General features: G+C 50.3%; 1 protein-coding gene across 1 annotated transcript; it reads left to right on the forward strand.

The window, feature by feature from the left end:
- Positions 1–2,879: 2,879 nt before the first annotated feature.
- ARMC12 (armadillo repeat containing 12) lies at positions 2,880–14,128 on the forward strand. The gene is made up of 6 exons (XM_045543587.1): positions 2,880–4,985; positions 5,654–5,799; positions 6,016–6,150; positions 12,053–12,226; positions 12,373–12,444; positions 13,747–14,128. Exons 1-6 carry the CDS (start codon positions 4,742–4,744, stop codon positions 14,074–14,076), a joined length of 1,101 nt encoding a protein of 366 aa, XP_045399543.1. The 5' UTR covers positions 2,880–4,741; the 3' UTR covers positions 14,077–14,128.
- The last annotated feature ends 851 nt before the right edge of the window (positions 14,129–14,979 follow it).

Genomic DNA, 14,979 nt, shown 5'->3' on the forward strand with positions numbered 1-14,979 from the left:
CTTTATGATCCAGCTCAAAATCCACCTCCTGCAGGAAGGCTCTGATAACCACCCCACGGTGATCATTTGGTCATCAGTTTCCCTCTGAGCCTTATAAGCTACCTTCAATCTTTTCTATATTTTATTGCTTAGTCATGCCCTATAGTATTTTAACTACATATGGGACAGGTCCTCCTAGTTTATAAGCTCTTTCGTGGCAGGGACAGTGTCTTTTATTTATTTGATATCATCTATTTATTTTGAGTAGTAGGAATGAGGTACTTTGGAGGCCACACAACTTGGGTCTGGATCCCGGTTCCAAAACTTAGCTGTTTGGTTTTGGGTAAGTCTCTTAATCTCTCTGAGCCAGTTTCATCTCTGAAAAAGGAGCTAATGATACTTGCCTTGCAGAATGAGGGGCAAAGATTACAGAGAATACAAAGTGCCAGGAAAGTGTTTGTTGCATGGTGAGCATACAATAGTTTGTATTCTTTCCACGTACAGGAATTGGGGGGCGGGAGGGGGGCAAGGCCTTCTTTATCTACCGCCCATACCGGGAAACTTTAAGCGTGAAAAGGGACACTTAATAATTACGCCAGTTCCAGGGATGTAACCCGGACGCATGGCTACCCTCCCCTAGTTCACGATTACCAGCAGGGTTCGGATCGAGCACTGTATCCAAGTATCCAAGCATGGAGCCAAACATAGTTAAAACTCAATAAACGTTTGTTGAATGAACGAGCAAACATAAACTGTGCCTCACCCGGTTTCTTGGACATCAGTGAGTGAACTAGCGAAGATTGAAAAGCCCGCCCCCGGCGCGCCCCCACCCCCACCGCGTCCCAGAGCATCCGGCAGTCTCTATTCCCTAAGGTCTGTCCCTCTCCAGCCCACCGCCCCGCCCCCGGTTGCCTTGGAAGCAGTGACGTGCAGGCGAGGGGCGTGGCCTCTCTCCATCCTCTCCGCGAACCCTGGGCCCCTCCTTCTCGGAACCTGGGGGGAGGATGAGATGCAGGGCCCGGACCCTGGCCGCCCCCCGCGGGTCCCGGAGCTAATGCGCACAGCTCGCTGGAGCGCGGGCACCCCGCCCGCACCCGGGTGAGCTGGCGGGGGCTCCGGAGAGAGCCGCCTTGGTCGCTGTGAGCCCCTCCACCCCTCCGCCCGCCAACTGACCCTGAGAACCCGGGCCCCGCGCTCAGCGCAGGCCCACCCCTTCCCGGGCAGCCCTCGCGCTCTCTCCGCTTCCTGGGGGGGCGGGCGGGAAGGGAGGGCCCCCCAGGAGGCGCGCAGGCGCCGCAGGGCGAGGCAGAGAAGGAGTTAAACTAGGTGCCGGCGCCGGGCGCGGCGGGAGTGGGGGAGGGGAGCGAAGAGAAAGTGAGAGCGGGGGCGGAGGGGGGGGACGGGAGCGAAAGAACATCCTGTGCCCGTCGCCGGATGCGCGCGGGGGGAGGAGGTAGTCCGGGGAGGGAGAGCTAGATGGGGGGAGGCCCGCGGCGGGGAAAAGCGTCCTCCTCCTCTAGGGGCGCTGGCCCCCTCCGCTCTCGGTGCTTTCGCCCGGTGCCTCCGGTCCCCACGCCTTCGCCGGAGTTCCGAGCTACCCGGGGGCCCCAGAACCTGGTTCCCGGGCCGGGGTGAGCGCTAGCTGGGGAGGGGGTGACCTCGGGGATGCGGGATCCACGTCAGGCGGGGGCGGCCCCAGCCTTTCATCTCTGGGCGCTCCGGCTGTCTGCGGCTGAAGCTCGCACGTGTCGCGTCCCCTGTGCGCCGGGAGTCACAGCACATTCTCTCAGACCTGGCAGCAGGACTGCCAGGTAGTAGGTAGGTATTAATAGACTCTGGAGGAGGAAACTGAGACTCAGATTATGGAATTTGTTCAAACCCCAAGCTGCTGGGTTTTGAACCCAACCCGGTCGGACTCCAAAGGGCTTTTCATTGGAGTATAGAGTAGGCTAATTTCTCTTCGTCTGTGCGCACAAGTGCTGGGCGCCTGCAGGGTCGCCCTGGTAATGGCCCAGCAGGGTGTCTTTCTTAGCAGGCCCCCGACTGCTGGAGCTTCTCTAATTAACTAGGCTGCTACACCCATCGCCAGGGTACTAGTAAAGAGAATGAGGAAGTCGCCTTAGAGTGTCACAGGTGGTTGGTTGGTTTTTAAGAACAAAGTAGCTCAGGGGAATGGGTTGGGGTATTCGTGGGGACTTCAGACTGGGCTCCAAAAGAGCAGTTAAATGGGTTACAGGAGGAAGACAGGGTGAGAGGTACTGGGAGAGTGGAAGGGGCTGAATAATCCACTTTTCAGGCCAGGGATGCGCGGAGACCTACCATCTGTGCTCACTGCCTTCCCACAACCAACTTTTTCGTCCAGGTGAAAACTGCATAATGATTATGATTACGGTCAACAGTTGTTGAGCTCTGTGTGCTGGGCACTGCTCCAAGTGCTTAATCCTCACAGCACCATAAAGTAAGTTTTATTAGTGCTGTTTTACAGATGGGGAAAATGAGGCACAAAGAGATCTCTAGGTTGAACTGGTTGTGAACCCTGGTGGTCTGTCTGGAATCAACAGTCATTCACTAAACTACACTGCACCTAACACGGGGGGAACTTCAGCCTTGAAGGCAAAAAGCTGGTGCAAGTGGCACAGAGGTGTGTGCTTGGGCAGCCCACATCCTTCTCCCTGGTGAGGCCAGGTAAGAAGCTCATGGCTGTGTGTGTATCAACTCGACTTCTGTCTGGCCAATGGTTCCAGATTTCTGGATTTGACAGAAAAACAAAAGAGGAAAACAAATGAAGGCCAGGTTCCCATAAAGGGTTGCAGCTTTTCATTTATGCTCCCTAAGAACATTCAAACCACACCATGTATTATCGTCATTTCATAAAAAAATTTTAATTCTCCTCTAAACAGGAATGACATCTGAATTGAAAACAGTTATTCCCAAGGACAGTCATTGACTTTATACCGACAAATAGACATTCCTCTGTCTTAATTTTTTTGTGCTGTCGTCTAGTGAAAATGTCACCCTGGAGATGATGATGACTCTCCCTCTACTCTGAATCATCTGAGGGCAGAACCAGAAGAAATGGGCTTTAGATGTACCAGGAGGATGTTAGGTTACAGCCAAGAAAGAACTGTCTTTGGAGGTCTTTAAAGGACAGATGTCACCACATTTGCTTCGGGTGTGAGGGTTGCAGAATCAACTCCATGAGATGGAGGGGCTGGTGACTCTGGGTCCCACTTTGTAGAAGGGCAGAGCAGGGACCTTGTCCTGTGGGATTTAGTCTCAGCTCTGCCAGGAAGCCTTGGAACCTAAAACGACAGTTCCCATCAGGCAGCCGTTTCCTGCCCAGAGTTCGTGGGCTGTGAGCGTGGTTGCATGGCAATGGCGAGGCCTCCGTGGGCCTGTGCTCACCCCTCACTGCAGGCAGTCCCTGCAGTCACTCACCTTGGGGCTGAGTAGAGTGGAAGGAAAGACCCTTGAGGAGGGCTGAGGATGGAAGAGAGGATGGGAAGAGAACAACCACCCAGGAGTGTTGCCCATTTTCTGCTGCCACCTACGCGTGATGGGCCAAGGCTCTGACTGGGCAGGCCTGGCTGGCCACAGCATTGTTGGAGATACTATTTCCCTGTTTCCCCACTTCCCTCCAGCCCAGGTGCGGCCTAGGACCCAGAGCCTTCCGTCCCAGCTATCCCAAAAGGAGCTCAAAGCCAGGCTGGTGAAGCCTTGTTCTGGTACAACCATGCTCAACACCTGCTCTGAGCCTACCCCTAGCTTGGGGCTTGTGACTTTGCCATTCTGTGCCAGAGTGGGGCCGGGGGCAGAGGGTGGGTGGAAGGGTCTGGTCTCACCTGCCTCATCCTAGTGGTGGAGATCAAGGCCTCCGAAGGTGGGCTCCCATCCTCTGGGGTGGTGGCATTTTCTGACTCCAGAGGGGGTCTCGGGCCTCATCCCACTTGTGGGGAGGCTGAGAGGTGGTGCTCCCAGTTTTAGACCCACAATGGCTGAAAGGCACAGACCTACTCATATTTCCATCATGGAGTTTTAGAGCGGCAAGTCTGGATCCCTTCAGGTTACAAATGCAGAAACGGAGACCCAGGCAAGGGCAGTCCCTTCCTCCTCCAGGGTCGCTCTGGTTAGAGGAGCTTGGAGCCCCAGTTTCTAGACTCTGTCATCATTCTGCTCCCAGTCCTCAAAGAATGACAGAACATGCCTTAAGTACCTACTAAGTGCAGGAGTCTTTGCAGGCTGCTGGAGTTGCAAAACAGCTGCCCTCAAGAGCTTTTTGCCAAACATGTGAACTCCAGGGCAGCAGGCAGTTGCTGGCTTTGTCTCCAGACTCTGTGTACTTGATAAGATGCTCCCCTCTTCATCATCCAGTGGGGGCAAGGAGCCCTGCGGGAGGAAGCAGGGTCCAAGTGTAGCTCTGTGGTGGAAAGATCACAGATGAGAAGGCCAGAGAACCTGTGTCCCCTAAAGAAAAGGGGGTGCGAAGGACCCTCCTTCCCCCTGCCTTTTGATTCCCCTTGAGGTCTTGAGCTTCATCTCGTACAGCCTCTAAAGCTGAACCTTCTCTCTTTTTAAAAGGACCCCTGACTGCCCCATTTCCTGACCACCACCCTCCATCCCATGGTCTCCCCAGTTTCCTTTGTTGCTTCAGTTCCGATTCCGGTACCCTGGTTCCTGGCCCTGCCAGAGTTCTGGTTCCAGAAGGCACCTCCCAGGTGCCTTGGGCCTGCCTCCCACCCGGGCACAAGGCAACGCTGAAGACATGGGCAAGAGCATCCCCCAATACCTGAGGCAACTGGACATCCGCAAATGCGTAGTGAGCCTGGCCACAGGCGCCGGGGCCATCTACCTTATCTACAAGGCCATCAGGGAATGCATAAAATGCCAACCACCCCTCTGTTCCAACTCGCCTGTCTGTATCGCTCGTGAGTGTCCGGGCCCTGGGGAGAGGGCTCTACCCCAGGAGGCACCTGTTCCCGAGGCCTCCGATGTGGGAGAGCCCAAAGGTGACTCCTCCAAGTTCCTCTCCTTCCTGTTTCTCTTCTTCATCTTCCTTAGGCCCACCCTGCAGTGCCCTAGGCAAAGCCCTGCTAGAGATGCTAGTTCAGGGTCTCTGGATCTCATGCAAGTGGATCCTCAGACTCATCTGGCAAGTCTCCAAGCACTACATTTACTCTGGCTCCCAGGATTCCACTTCTTGGAAACTTGGCATCAGCAGCTCCCCCCATCCCTTTCTTGCCCCAGGAACTCGAGACTTTAAGGAAAGGGAAAATTGGAGGACCTACATGCCCAGAGCTTCCACTAAGTCCATATGGTTCTTTTGTGCAAGCAGGAAAATTCGCCCCTTCTGCAAGACTCTCTATTGCCATCTGCTGGAACATCGTGGCCATATACTTGTAGTGGTGAAAAGCTGCTTGTTACAGCCATATGCCAGAAAATTGTTAGATAGACAAGACTATGACGATATGCTCTGGACGATATAACATTAGACATGGTGCCCTTGTGTAGTACACGCCCTAGTCAACTGTGCATGGTGGTCCTGCATATAGGGAGGAGGTTTCTCTTCAGCAGAGGCAAGGCAGCCTTATCCCCAGGTCCCTGTCCCCTGCTTCCCAACCCCATTCTTTCATTGCTTCTGAGTCTACAGCCTGAACTGGGCTGGGTGGCTGTCTAGGCCTGGCAATCGAGCGAGAGCGGCATGGGCGGGACTCAGGTGAGCTCCGGAGGCTTCTCAACTCTTTGGAGTGCAAACACGATGAGTACGCCAAGAGCATGATCCTGCACAGTATCACGCGCTGTGTGTACTTGCTGGAGGCTGAGGTGAGGGAAGGGAAGCAGGAGGTCCCTCTTCGCTAGCCTGGCCCCTGGGGCTTACAGCTGATCCCTGTCCCTTGACTGGCCAGACAGCGTCCTGGGACCTGTCTCTCTCTGGCTGATGGTGGGAGGGGTGTGCTGAGGGATGGTGGTGACATGGGGGACAGTGGGCCCAGGACACCCGCTTTTCCTGCCTCTGCCGTCTCTCCCCACATACTCCAGGCCTCTGCTTGTACTACCGATGACATCATGTTGGTGGGCAGCATGCTGGATGACGAGGACAACAGTGTCAAAATCCAAGCTCTGAACTCACTTAAAGCTTTCTCTGGCATCAGAAAATTCAGGCTCAAAATCCAGGTGAGCCCAGGGCCAAGTGGTGGGGCAGAGCACACAGGATGTCCGTAGAATTTGAGTCCCTTAATTGGCACAGGATAAGTGCTCGTGTTCCAGAAGTTTGTTTGGATCTAAGTTTGTAACCCAGAAACAAGTGGGAAGATGGTAGTCAGATTCCCAGCAGAGTCATGAAAGCCTCTGAAGCTCGGGAGGAGACTGAACCTGGGGCACTGGTGATATCTCTGAACCTCACATAGCAGAAAGCCCCCTTGCGGTTCTTTCTGACACCAACCCATTCTCAACGCCGGCTGGGAATCCAACAACTCAGTTCTGACACTAACTACCCATAGTCCGCGCGGACGCCCAGGTTAAGGGCTCAGTCCCGCAAGACTGCCCCGACTACGTCAGACACCAGTCACAAGTCTGACTTCTGACTGACCAGCTATAAATTCAGGGGTTCCCACAACTGCCTCTTTAGGTTTGATAACTTGCTAACATGACCCACTGAACTTGGGAAGATGCTTTACTTTTACCAGTTTATTATAAAGGACACAAATTAGGAACAGCCAGATGCATGGGGCAAAGGGTTGGGGAAGGGGAATGGAGCTTCCAGGCCCTCTCTGGGCACCCCCCACTCCCAGCATCTCTTGGGTTCAGCAACCTGGAAACTCTGAACCTCATTGGCTAGAGGTTTTAATGGCAATGTTGATTAAATCACCAGCCATTGGTGATTGACCTCAATCTCCAGCCCTTCTCCCCTCCCAAAGGTTGGTGGTTGAAAATCCCAAACCTCTCATCATACCTTGGTCTTTCTGTTGAGCAGCCCTCACCCTGAAGCTACCCAAGGGCCCTCCAATGAGCTACCTCATTGGCATAAACTCTTGGTGTGACCAAAAGGGTTAAGAATAACAAAAGACATTTGTATCACTCAGGAAATTTTTAAGATGGCTGGACCACAGAAGCCTTCACCACCACCCTGTAGAGAAAACATTAAACCATCAGATGTCACCTCCCCCCATTTCCCACCGTAATGCCCCCGGCTCACCTGTTTCCGCACCTGTCCTCCCTGTTTTCCCGCTGGTGCCACGCAAACATGGCTTTCTCCCTGTCTGTGGTCGTGCTGATCTCAGGCCTGCACACAGCACCCCTCCTTGCTCAGCCCCTCTGCCCCAGTGGCCTCCAGGCTCCTTCCCATCCGCATCCAGCGTGCTCCAATCCCTCCTGTCTTCCAAAGAAAGCCAGAAAATCCTCTTCCTTGACCTCCTAGTTTCCCCCTAGCAAAATGTCTATCTCTCCCAAATTAAAAATAAGTAAAACATTTAAAACTTGCAAATACTATATACATGTAAGGTAGAAAGAATAACAATAAAACAAAACATGTACCACCAGACCCAGGCTAAGAGGGAGAACGTGGCCAATATGTTAGACGCCCCCAGATGTGGCCCCCTCCATTTCAACTGCCTCCCCCACCAGAGACAATCATTGGTCTGCATTTTGCGTATCAGTTCCGGGGTATAGTTTTACCATATATGCACGTAGCCCTGCATATTCTAGCAGGGCAAGGCAGATGATAAATAGGTTAAATATAGTCTGGGATGTTTTTAAGCTTTGTGTACACGGAAGTAGGTGGTTTGTATTCTTCTTCTGTGGTTTGCCTTTTTTTCCTCCAGCATTGAAAGATTCACCTTACTGGGCAGCTCTGTTTCCTTCTTTTTCACCACTCGCCCTATCCTATATTGTTTTACAAGTAACCATACCATTTGCCCATTGGTAGGCATCTGAGTTGTTTCCAGGTACTTGCTGCACGCACACCATGCCGTGAACATTCTCATGTACATCTCCCTCATGCCTGGGAGAGTTTCTCTAGGTGTGCAGGAGTGGAATGGCTGGGTCAGAGGCTATGCCCAACTTTTCCAGAAGGGTTGTATCAATCTACACCCCACTGTCCGAGTGTTCCTATTGTGTCATACCCTCACCAACACTTGGCAATTTCACACTTAAAAATTTTTTGCAATAAACTATTTTTGGAGAAAAAAAGTTTCTTTACATGTGCCCCCCCAAATACGTACAACTATGACATATCAATTAGAAAATACCAAAAAAATAAAAACAGATTGAGAAACACACAAAAAGTCTCTAGGTCTGCACTCGCTGGCTACATCCCTCAGCCCCTCTGTTTCCCTAAGGCTGTGGCCCGCAATCATGTCAGAATTGCCTGAAGAGCTGCTTAAAAGCAAAGAGTTGGGGGCCCACATCTAGAGAGTTAAGTTCAACAGGGAAGCTATGTTTTTCACAAGCCCCCCAGGAAATCCTGATGCCAGTGGCCTCATCTGCACTGTTCCCTTTGCTCCAGGGTAGTGTCCTGAGGACCTGACTCCCTTCTCTTTCCAGGTTAGTTACTCCCTGATCTCAATTTCCATCTAGATGTGTTCTTCTGGATCTCTGCAGCCTGGGGGCTCCCCTGATGTCTTCCCCGTGGCCAGCTGCTATTGGACGTATCCACTTAGATGCCCTAGAAGCCCTCTGACCCAACACATCCAAAGTGGAGCTCACGCCATTCCCTAAGCCACACCACACTCCCCATCTGCCTGCTGTCTTTCTGCCCCCGAGGCTGTCAGCATGAAGTGCATGGTTGTTGGTGGACTACACTTCCCTGCCCTAACCCCGGCCACTTACACTGTGTGCTTTATGCTCTCCCATGCCCTGGCCCTGGCACCTGCGGCTCCCTGCTCCTGAAACCCTGCCCCGGACCTACTAACTCCAAACTGTCCTTCAGGTCTCAGCAGACAGGGATGGGGGCAGGGAGAGCAGGGTACTAATGGGACACTTACTTCCAACCCTGGATTCTTGCTATTTCTTCCATAGCTCACAAAGGTACAGCTTGTGAGGTTCCCTGTCTTTGGCAATACCTGTAGGTCCAAGCAGATTGCATCTCAGGACCCAGGATCCATTCATTCGTTCAACAAATGTACATTGAACACTTACCTTGTGCCAGCACACTGTTCTAGGCACTAGAGAGAAAGCAGTAAACAACAGGAAAGACGCCTGCCCTTGTAGGATGTATATTCTAACAGGGTGAGGCATGCAATATACAAATAAGTACAACATACAGTGTGTTTCATGTAAGTGCTACAGAGAAAAAAGAGGGAGGCTAAGGAAGGCTGAGTGGGGGTAGGGAGAGCAGTTTTGAGTAAGAAAATCTTTTGGGACCTTGGGCTTGGTAAATAGCTCGTGGCACCAAAAGCATGATCTATAAAAGAAAAAAAATAAATTGGACTTCATTAAAATTGAAAACATTTGCTCCCAGAAAGACCCAGTTAAGAAGATGAAAAGACAAACTGCAGACTGGGAGAAAATATTTGCAAACCACGTATCTGATAAAGGACTTGTCTGTATTATGTAAAGTGCTCTCCAAATTCAACATTAAAGAAAACATGCAATCCAATTAGGAAATGAGCAAAAGACATGAAGAGATATTTCACTGAAGAAGATATATGGATTGCAAATAAGCACATGAAAATATTTAATGTCACTAGCTGTTAGGGAAATGCAAATTGAGACCACAGTAAGATATTACTATACAGCTATCAGAAGATCCAAAATCAAAATTAGTGACAATACCAAATGCTGGCAAAGATTCAAAGAAATTGAATTCTTTCATACATTGCCAGTGGGAATGTAAAATGGTACAGCAGCCACTCTGGAAAATTGGCAGTTTCTTTCAAAACTAAATATTCATTTACCCGCCAGCAATTGCACTCCTAGACATTTATCCTAGAAAAATTAAAACTTACATCTGCATAAAAACCTGTACATAATTGTTCATAGTGGTCTTATTTGGAATAGCCAAAAACTGTGGAAACAACCAAAGTGTCTCTCAACAGGTGAATGGGCCAGCACATGGTGGTGCCCCATAGCACAGAGTACGACTTGGTGATACCAAACAACTTGGGTAGATCCCAAGGGCATTATGCTAAGTGAAAAAAGCCAATCTCAGAAGTTCACATAAAGTTTGATTCCTTTTATATAGCATTCTCAAAATGAAAAAACTCAGAGAGAGGCCGGGCGCGGTGGCTCACGCCTGTAATCCTAGCTCTGGGAGGCCGAGGCGGGTGGATCGCTCGAGGTCAGGAGTTCGAGACCAGCCTGAGCAAGAGTGAGACCCCGTCTCTACTAAAAATAGAAAGAAATTATCTGGCCAACTAAAAATATATATACAAAAAAAATTAGCCGGGCATGGTGGCTCATGCCTGTAGTCCCAGCTACTCGGGAGGCTGAGACAGTAGGATCGCTTAAGCCCAGGAGTCTGAGGTTGCTGTGAGCTAGGCTGATGCCACGGCACTCACTCTAGCCGGGGCAACAAAGTGAGACTCTGTCTCAAAAAAAAAAAAAAAAAAGAAAAAACTCAGAGAGATGGAAAACAGATTAGTGGCTGCCAAGGGTCCGGGCTGGGGGAGTAGGAGGGAGTGACCCTAAAGGCGTCCCACGGGGGAGATCTCTGTAGAGGTGGGACAGTTCTGCGGGAATAATCTGTTGATCATAGTGGTGGTTACACACATCTGTCCATGTGATTAAAAGAACCTAGAACTAGGCACACGTACCAATACCAGTTTCCTAGTTTCAGTTATTGTGCTATGATTATGTAAGACGTAACCATCAAGGGAAACTGAGTGAAGGGCGCACTGGACCTCTCTGTGTTATTTTCGCAACTTCCTGTGAATCTATGTTAATAATTATTTCAAAATAAAAAGTTTACAGATGGAAAGTGTGTTACATGTGACAATGCTATGCAGGAATATAAAATAAAGATGGGGTATAAGGAAGGCTGGAATGGGGGTGGTTGAGGAAAAGCCTCCTTGAAAAGGTGATGTTTAAGCGAAGCCTTGCAGGAGATAAGCATGAAGTTGTGAGTCTCTGGGGGAAGGGTGTTCTGAGCAGAGGGAACAGCCTGTGCGAACGCCCTGAGACAGGTGTGTACCTGGCACGTTCAAGGAATAGCTAAGGAGGCCGTTGTGGAAACCACAGCAGCAAAGGAGAGAACAGGAGATGAGATCAAAGAAGCAGTGGAGGGAGGTGTAGATCATGGGGGACAATATGCCACCGTAAGGACTTTCACTTTTACCCTGAATGAAATAGGGGCTCGTAAGCGGATGAGTGACATGTCTGACATGTCTGCTGTTGTGAAAATAGATGCAGGGGGGCAAGGACGGCAGCAGGGAGACAAGAGGCTATTGCAGAAATCCAGGGGAGAGAGGATGTGGCTCAGAAGAGGGTGGTAGCAGTGGGGGTGGTGAGAAGTGGCTTGATTTTTGATCAAGTGGCTAGACGTTGAAGGGAGTGCCGACAGGATTTTCTGAAGGATTGGAAAAGGGGGTGTTGAGAGAAAGAAAGGGGTCAAGAATACCACAGATTTTTGGTCTGAGCAGCTGGAGGAAATGCATAACCAATCGCTGAGACGGGGAAGGCTGTGGAAGAAGCGGGTGTGGGGTGGGGAGAGCGTGGTGACTCTGAGAGGTCTATCAGACCTTCAGGGAGAAAAGTGCAGTTGGCAGCTGAATATATGAGTCTGGAGTTCAAGGAGAGGCTTGGGCTGGAGGCATGAACTTGAAAGGCATCACCATGTGGATGGTATTTAATACTGTGGGTCTGAGGATATCCCTACAGGAGTGCTGTAGGTAGGGAAGAGCAGGTTAGGCAGAAGAAGAACTAGGCAGAAGCCTGTGAAAGAGAAGCCAAATGAAGACAGATGTCCAGGGGGGTGGGAGTGGTCAACTAGGTCAGACGATGTTGAGAGCTCAAGTCTGGGGAACTGTCTGTTGGTTTGGCCCAGGGGTCACGGGTGGGGTAGTGAGGCGTGAAGTCAGAGGCTAGGGTAGTGGTGGGGATCACCGCATAAAAGCTGACCCTTCTTTCCCCCTCACCCCAGGAACACACCATCAAAGTCCTGGAACTGATCTCCACCATCTGGGACACGGAGCTGCACATTGCGGGCCTCAGACTGCTCAACAACCTCCCGCTGCCTGACTATGTGCATCCGCAGTTGCGACGGGTGATGCCCGCCTTGATGGAGATCCTGCAGTCAGACTGCATCCTGGCACAGGTGCCTGAGGACCGTGGCCACGGCCCTGCCTTCCTGACCAGCCCCAGCACAGCACACAGCACCAAGCAGGAGGAGCAGAAGTTTGTCTTCCCTGCTTGGGCCCAGACTCACCTTCCTCCCCATGCTTTACTCTTTCCTCTGTGCAGGTGCAAGCCGTACGGTTGCTGAGCTACCTGGCACAGAAGAACGACCTCCTCTATGATATTCTCAACTGCCAGGTGAGAAAGACACTGAAGAGGGGCTAATGGATACACCTCAGTTATTGGGGAGGGAAGAATCATGGCTTCTTCATCCAGAATTAGCCTTGATAAATTGTCTTATTCTTCCTGTCTCTGCACTAAATGCATTAAAAACCATCCCCTTGCTGGGCAGAGCGGCTCATGCCTATAATCCCAGCTACTTGCTCAAGAGGCTGAGGTGGGAGGATTGATTGAGGCCAGGAGTTCAAGACCAGCCTGGGCAACATAGTGAGACCCTGTCTGTACAGAAAATTTAAAAATTAGCCAAGCATGGTGGTGTGCATCTGTAGTCCCAGCTGCTTGGGAGGCTGAGATGGGAGGATCATTTGAGCCCAGGAGTTCAAGGATGCAGTAAGCTATGATTGTGCCACTGTACTTCAGGCTGGGTGACAGAGTGAGACCTCATCTCTAAAAAAAAAAAAAAGAAAAAGAAAAAGAAAAAGAAAACCATCCGCTCTCTTCTGTTCTCCCAATACGATGAGGATCCATTTTGTTGGGAGGAGGACTCTCCCTTGGGGGGGGCGAGCTTTCTGAACTCCTAGAGTTAGGAACATGAGACAAAACAAAAGTTAGTGTAGGTTATTTTAATATTAGTAAAAAATGACTTATGGTAAAGAACAGTATTAGGGATAGAAAGAGTTACTATGTAATAATCAGTGGTTCAGTTTACCAGAACGATAAAGCAACTCTAAACTTAGACGCACTTAATAACATAATCTCAAGTTACATATATGGCAAAACTTGATGGAATTATAAAGAGCTATTAACAAATCTACCGCCACAGTGGGAGATTTGGAAGATTTTAACTATTCTTTCAGCAATTGACAGATAAAAAAACTAAAACTAGTAAGGGTTTACTTGGTATAAATAACACAAATAAGCTTGAGCCATTATATTTACCTAGAATACTATACAGTTATTAAATGCACATTTAGCCAGGTATAGTGGTTCATGCTTGTAATCCCAGCAACTCAGGAGGCTAAGATGGGAGGATTACTTGAGCCCAGGAGTTCAAGACCAGCCTGGACAACATAGTGAGACACCATCTCTAAAGAAAATTAAATAAATATTAGCTGGGTGCAATGGCACATACCTGTAGTTCTAGCTACTGGGGAGGCAGAGGTGGGAGGATTGCTTAAGCCCAGCTGTGATAATGAAAGGAAAACTAAAAAATTCCTGTACAGTTGAGTCTGAAACTTGAGTATATTGGGCAGTTGAGGCACTAGGAGGATGAAAGAATAGGAATTTTAGAACTTGCCTCTCTCACCATTCCCATCACAGGTGCACCCCAACTTCCTGAATCTGTTCCAGTCCACCCAGCCAGGGAGTCTCCTGTTTGAGGTACTGGTGTTTGCTGAGCGGCTGAGTGAGGGCCGGAATGCATCCCATTACCGCGCCGTGAAATGGCATTACAACGAGCAGTCTCTGCACGAAGCCCTCTTCGGGAATGAGTCACGCCTGGCAGACCGACTGCTTGCTCTGGTCATCCACCCCGAGGAGGATGTTCAGATCCAGGCCTGCAAGGTCATAGTCAGCCTGCAGTGCCCTCCGAACTTGGGAGTCCGGCCCTCCTGCCAGGCCAGTCATTCCTACTTTAAAATCGGGGAATAAAATTATGGAGAGCCAATAAATGAGTATGGACAGAAGCTTGAAGCTTCTTAAAGCTTGTGTGTCTGTCCGTGGTCTTCCAGGGCTGGGTGGAGATTTCATTCAGCATAACCTCAGCCCCAGAGCACGGGCATATCTCCCAAAACACATCCCCACTTCCATATTTGGAGGACTGACTCCCCTCTTCTCTTGCTGCTTTTCAAACCTGAATGAGGAGCCAAAGCTTTCAGGTGATTGGGAGAAGGCAGCTTGGGCACTGATGCCAAACGTAATCAACAGGAGACACTTGGCCTTGGACTGGTCAGCATAGGCTGGGGTGTGCCACGGTCACAACCCCCATGTCTCCATGGCTTAAAAATGGCAAAGGTTATTTCTTATTCACACTGCATGCCCATTGCAGGTCAGCTAGGGGGTGGACGGGCAGGCTTTATGTCATCCTCACTCAGGGACCCAGGCCCAGGGAGGCTCCTTCACTGTGTTTCTACAACTATTAGAGAAGGAAAAAGAATGTGGCAATGATAACTGGCTCTTAAAATTTCCACCAAAAATGACACCACTTTTGCTCACATTTCATTGGCCAGAATAGGTAGGGAAGATCAGTGTTACCATCTGTCCAAGGAGAACTGAAAATATTTGGTGACAGCATTAATGACAGAGACATGCAGGCGTACTGGGTAAGAGTCAGAGCTCTGGAATCAGACTGCTAGGTTCAAATCCCAGCTCTGTCACTTACTAGCTGTGACCTTGGGGGAGCCTATTGGAGCCTTAGTTCCTTCATCTGTAAAATGAATGTAATGAGAGGACTTATCTCATGAGGCTGTTGGGAGAGTTACGTGGAGATTGCATGAGTTCGTGAACGGAAGGCAGGGTGCTCTGCATGCATTCCCACAGATGGGCTGTGAATGC

This window comes from Lemur catta, chromosome 2, assembly GCF_020740605.2.
Source record: "Lemur catta isolate mLemCat1 chromosome 2, mLemCat1.pri, whole genome shotgun sequence".
Lineage (NCBI taxonomy): Eukaryota > Metazoa > Chordata > Mammalia > Primates > Lemuridae > Lemur > Lemur catta.

What these genes read in the sequence shown, in the direction of transcription:
- ARMC12 (XM_045543587.1), top strand. Translation starts at nt 4,742, where the DNA reads ATGGGCAAGAGCATCCCCCAATACCTGAGGCAACTGGACATCCGCAAA. An exon ending in AATTCAGGCTCAAAATCCAG is followed by an intron (nt 6,151 to 12,052) that starts GTGAGCCCAGGG and finishes CCCTCACCCCAG; the next exon opens with GAACACACCATCAAAGTCCT. An exon ending in CAGACTGCATCCTGGCACAG is followed by an intron (nt 12,227 to 12,372) that starts GTGCCTGAGGAC and finishes TCCTCTGTGCAG; the next exon opens with GTGCAAGCCGTACGGTTGCT.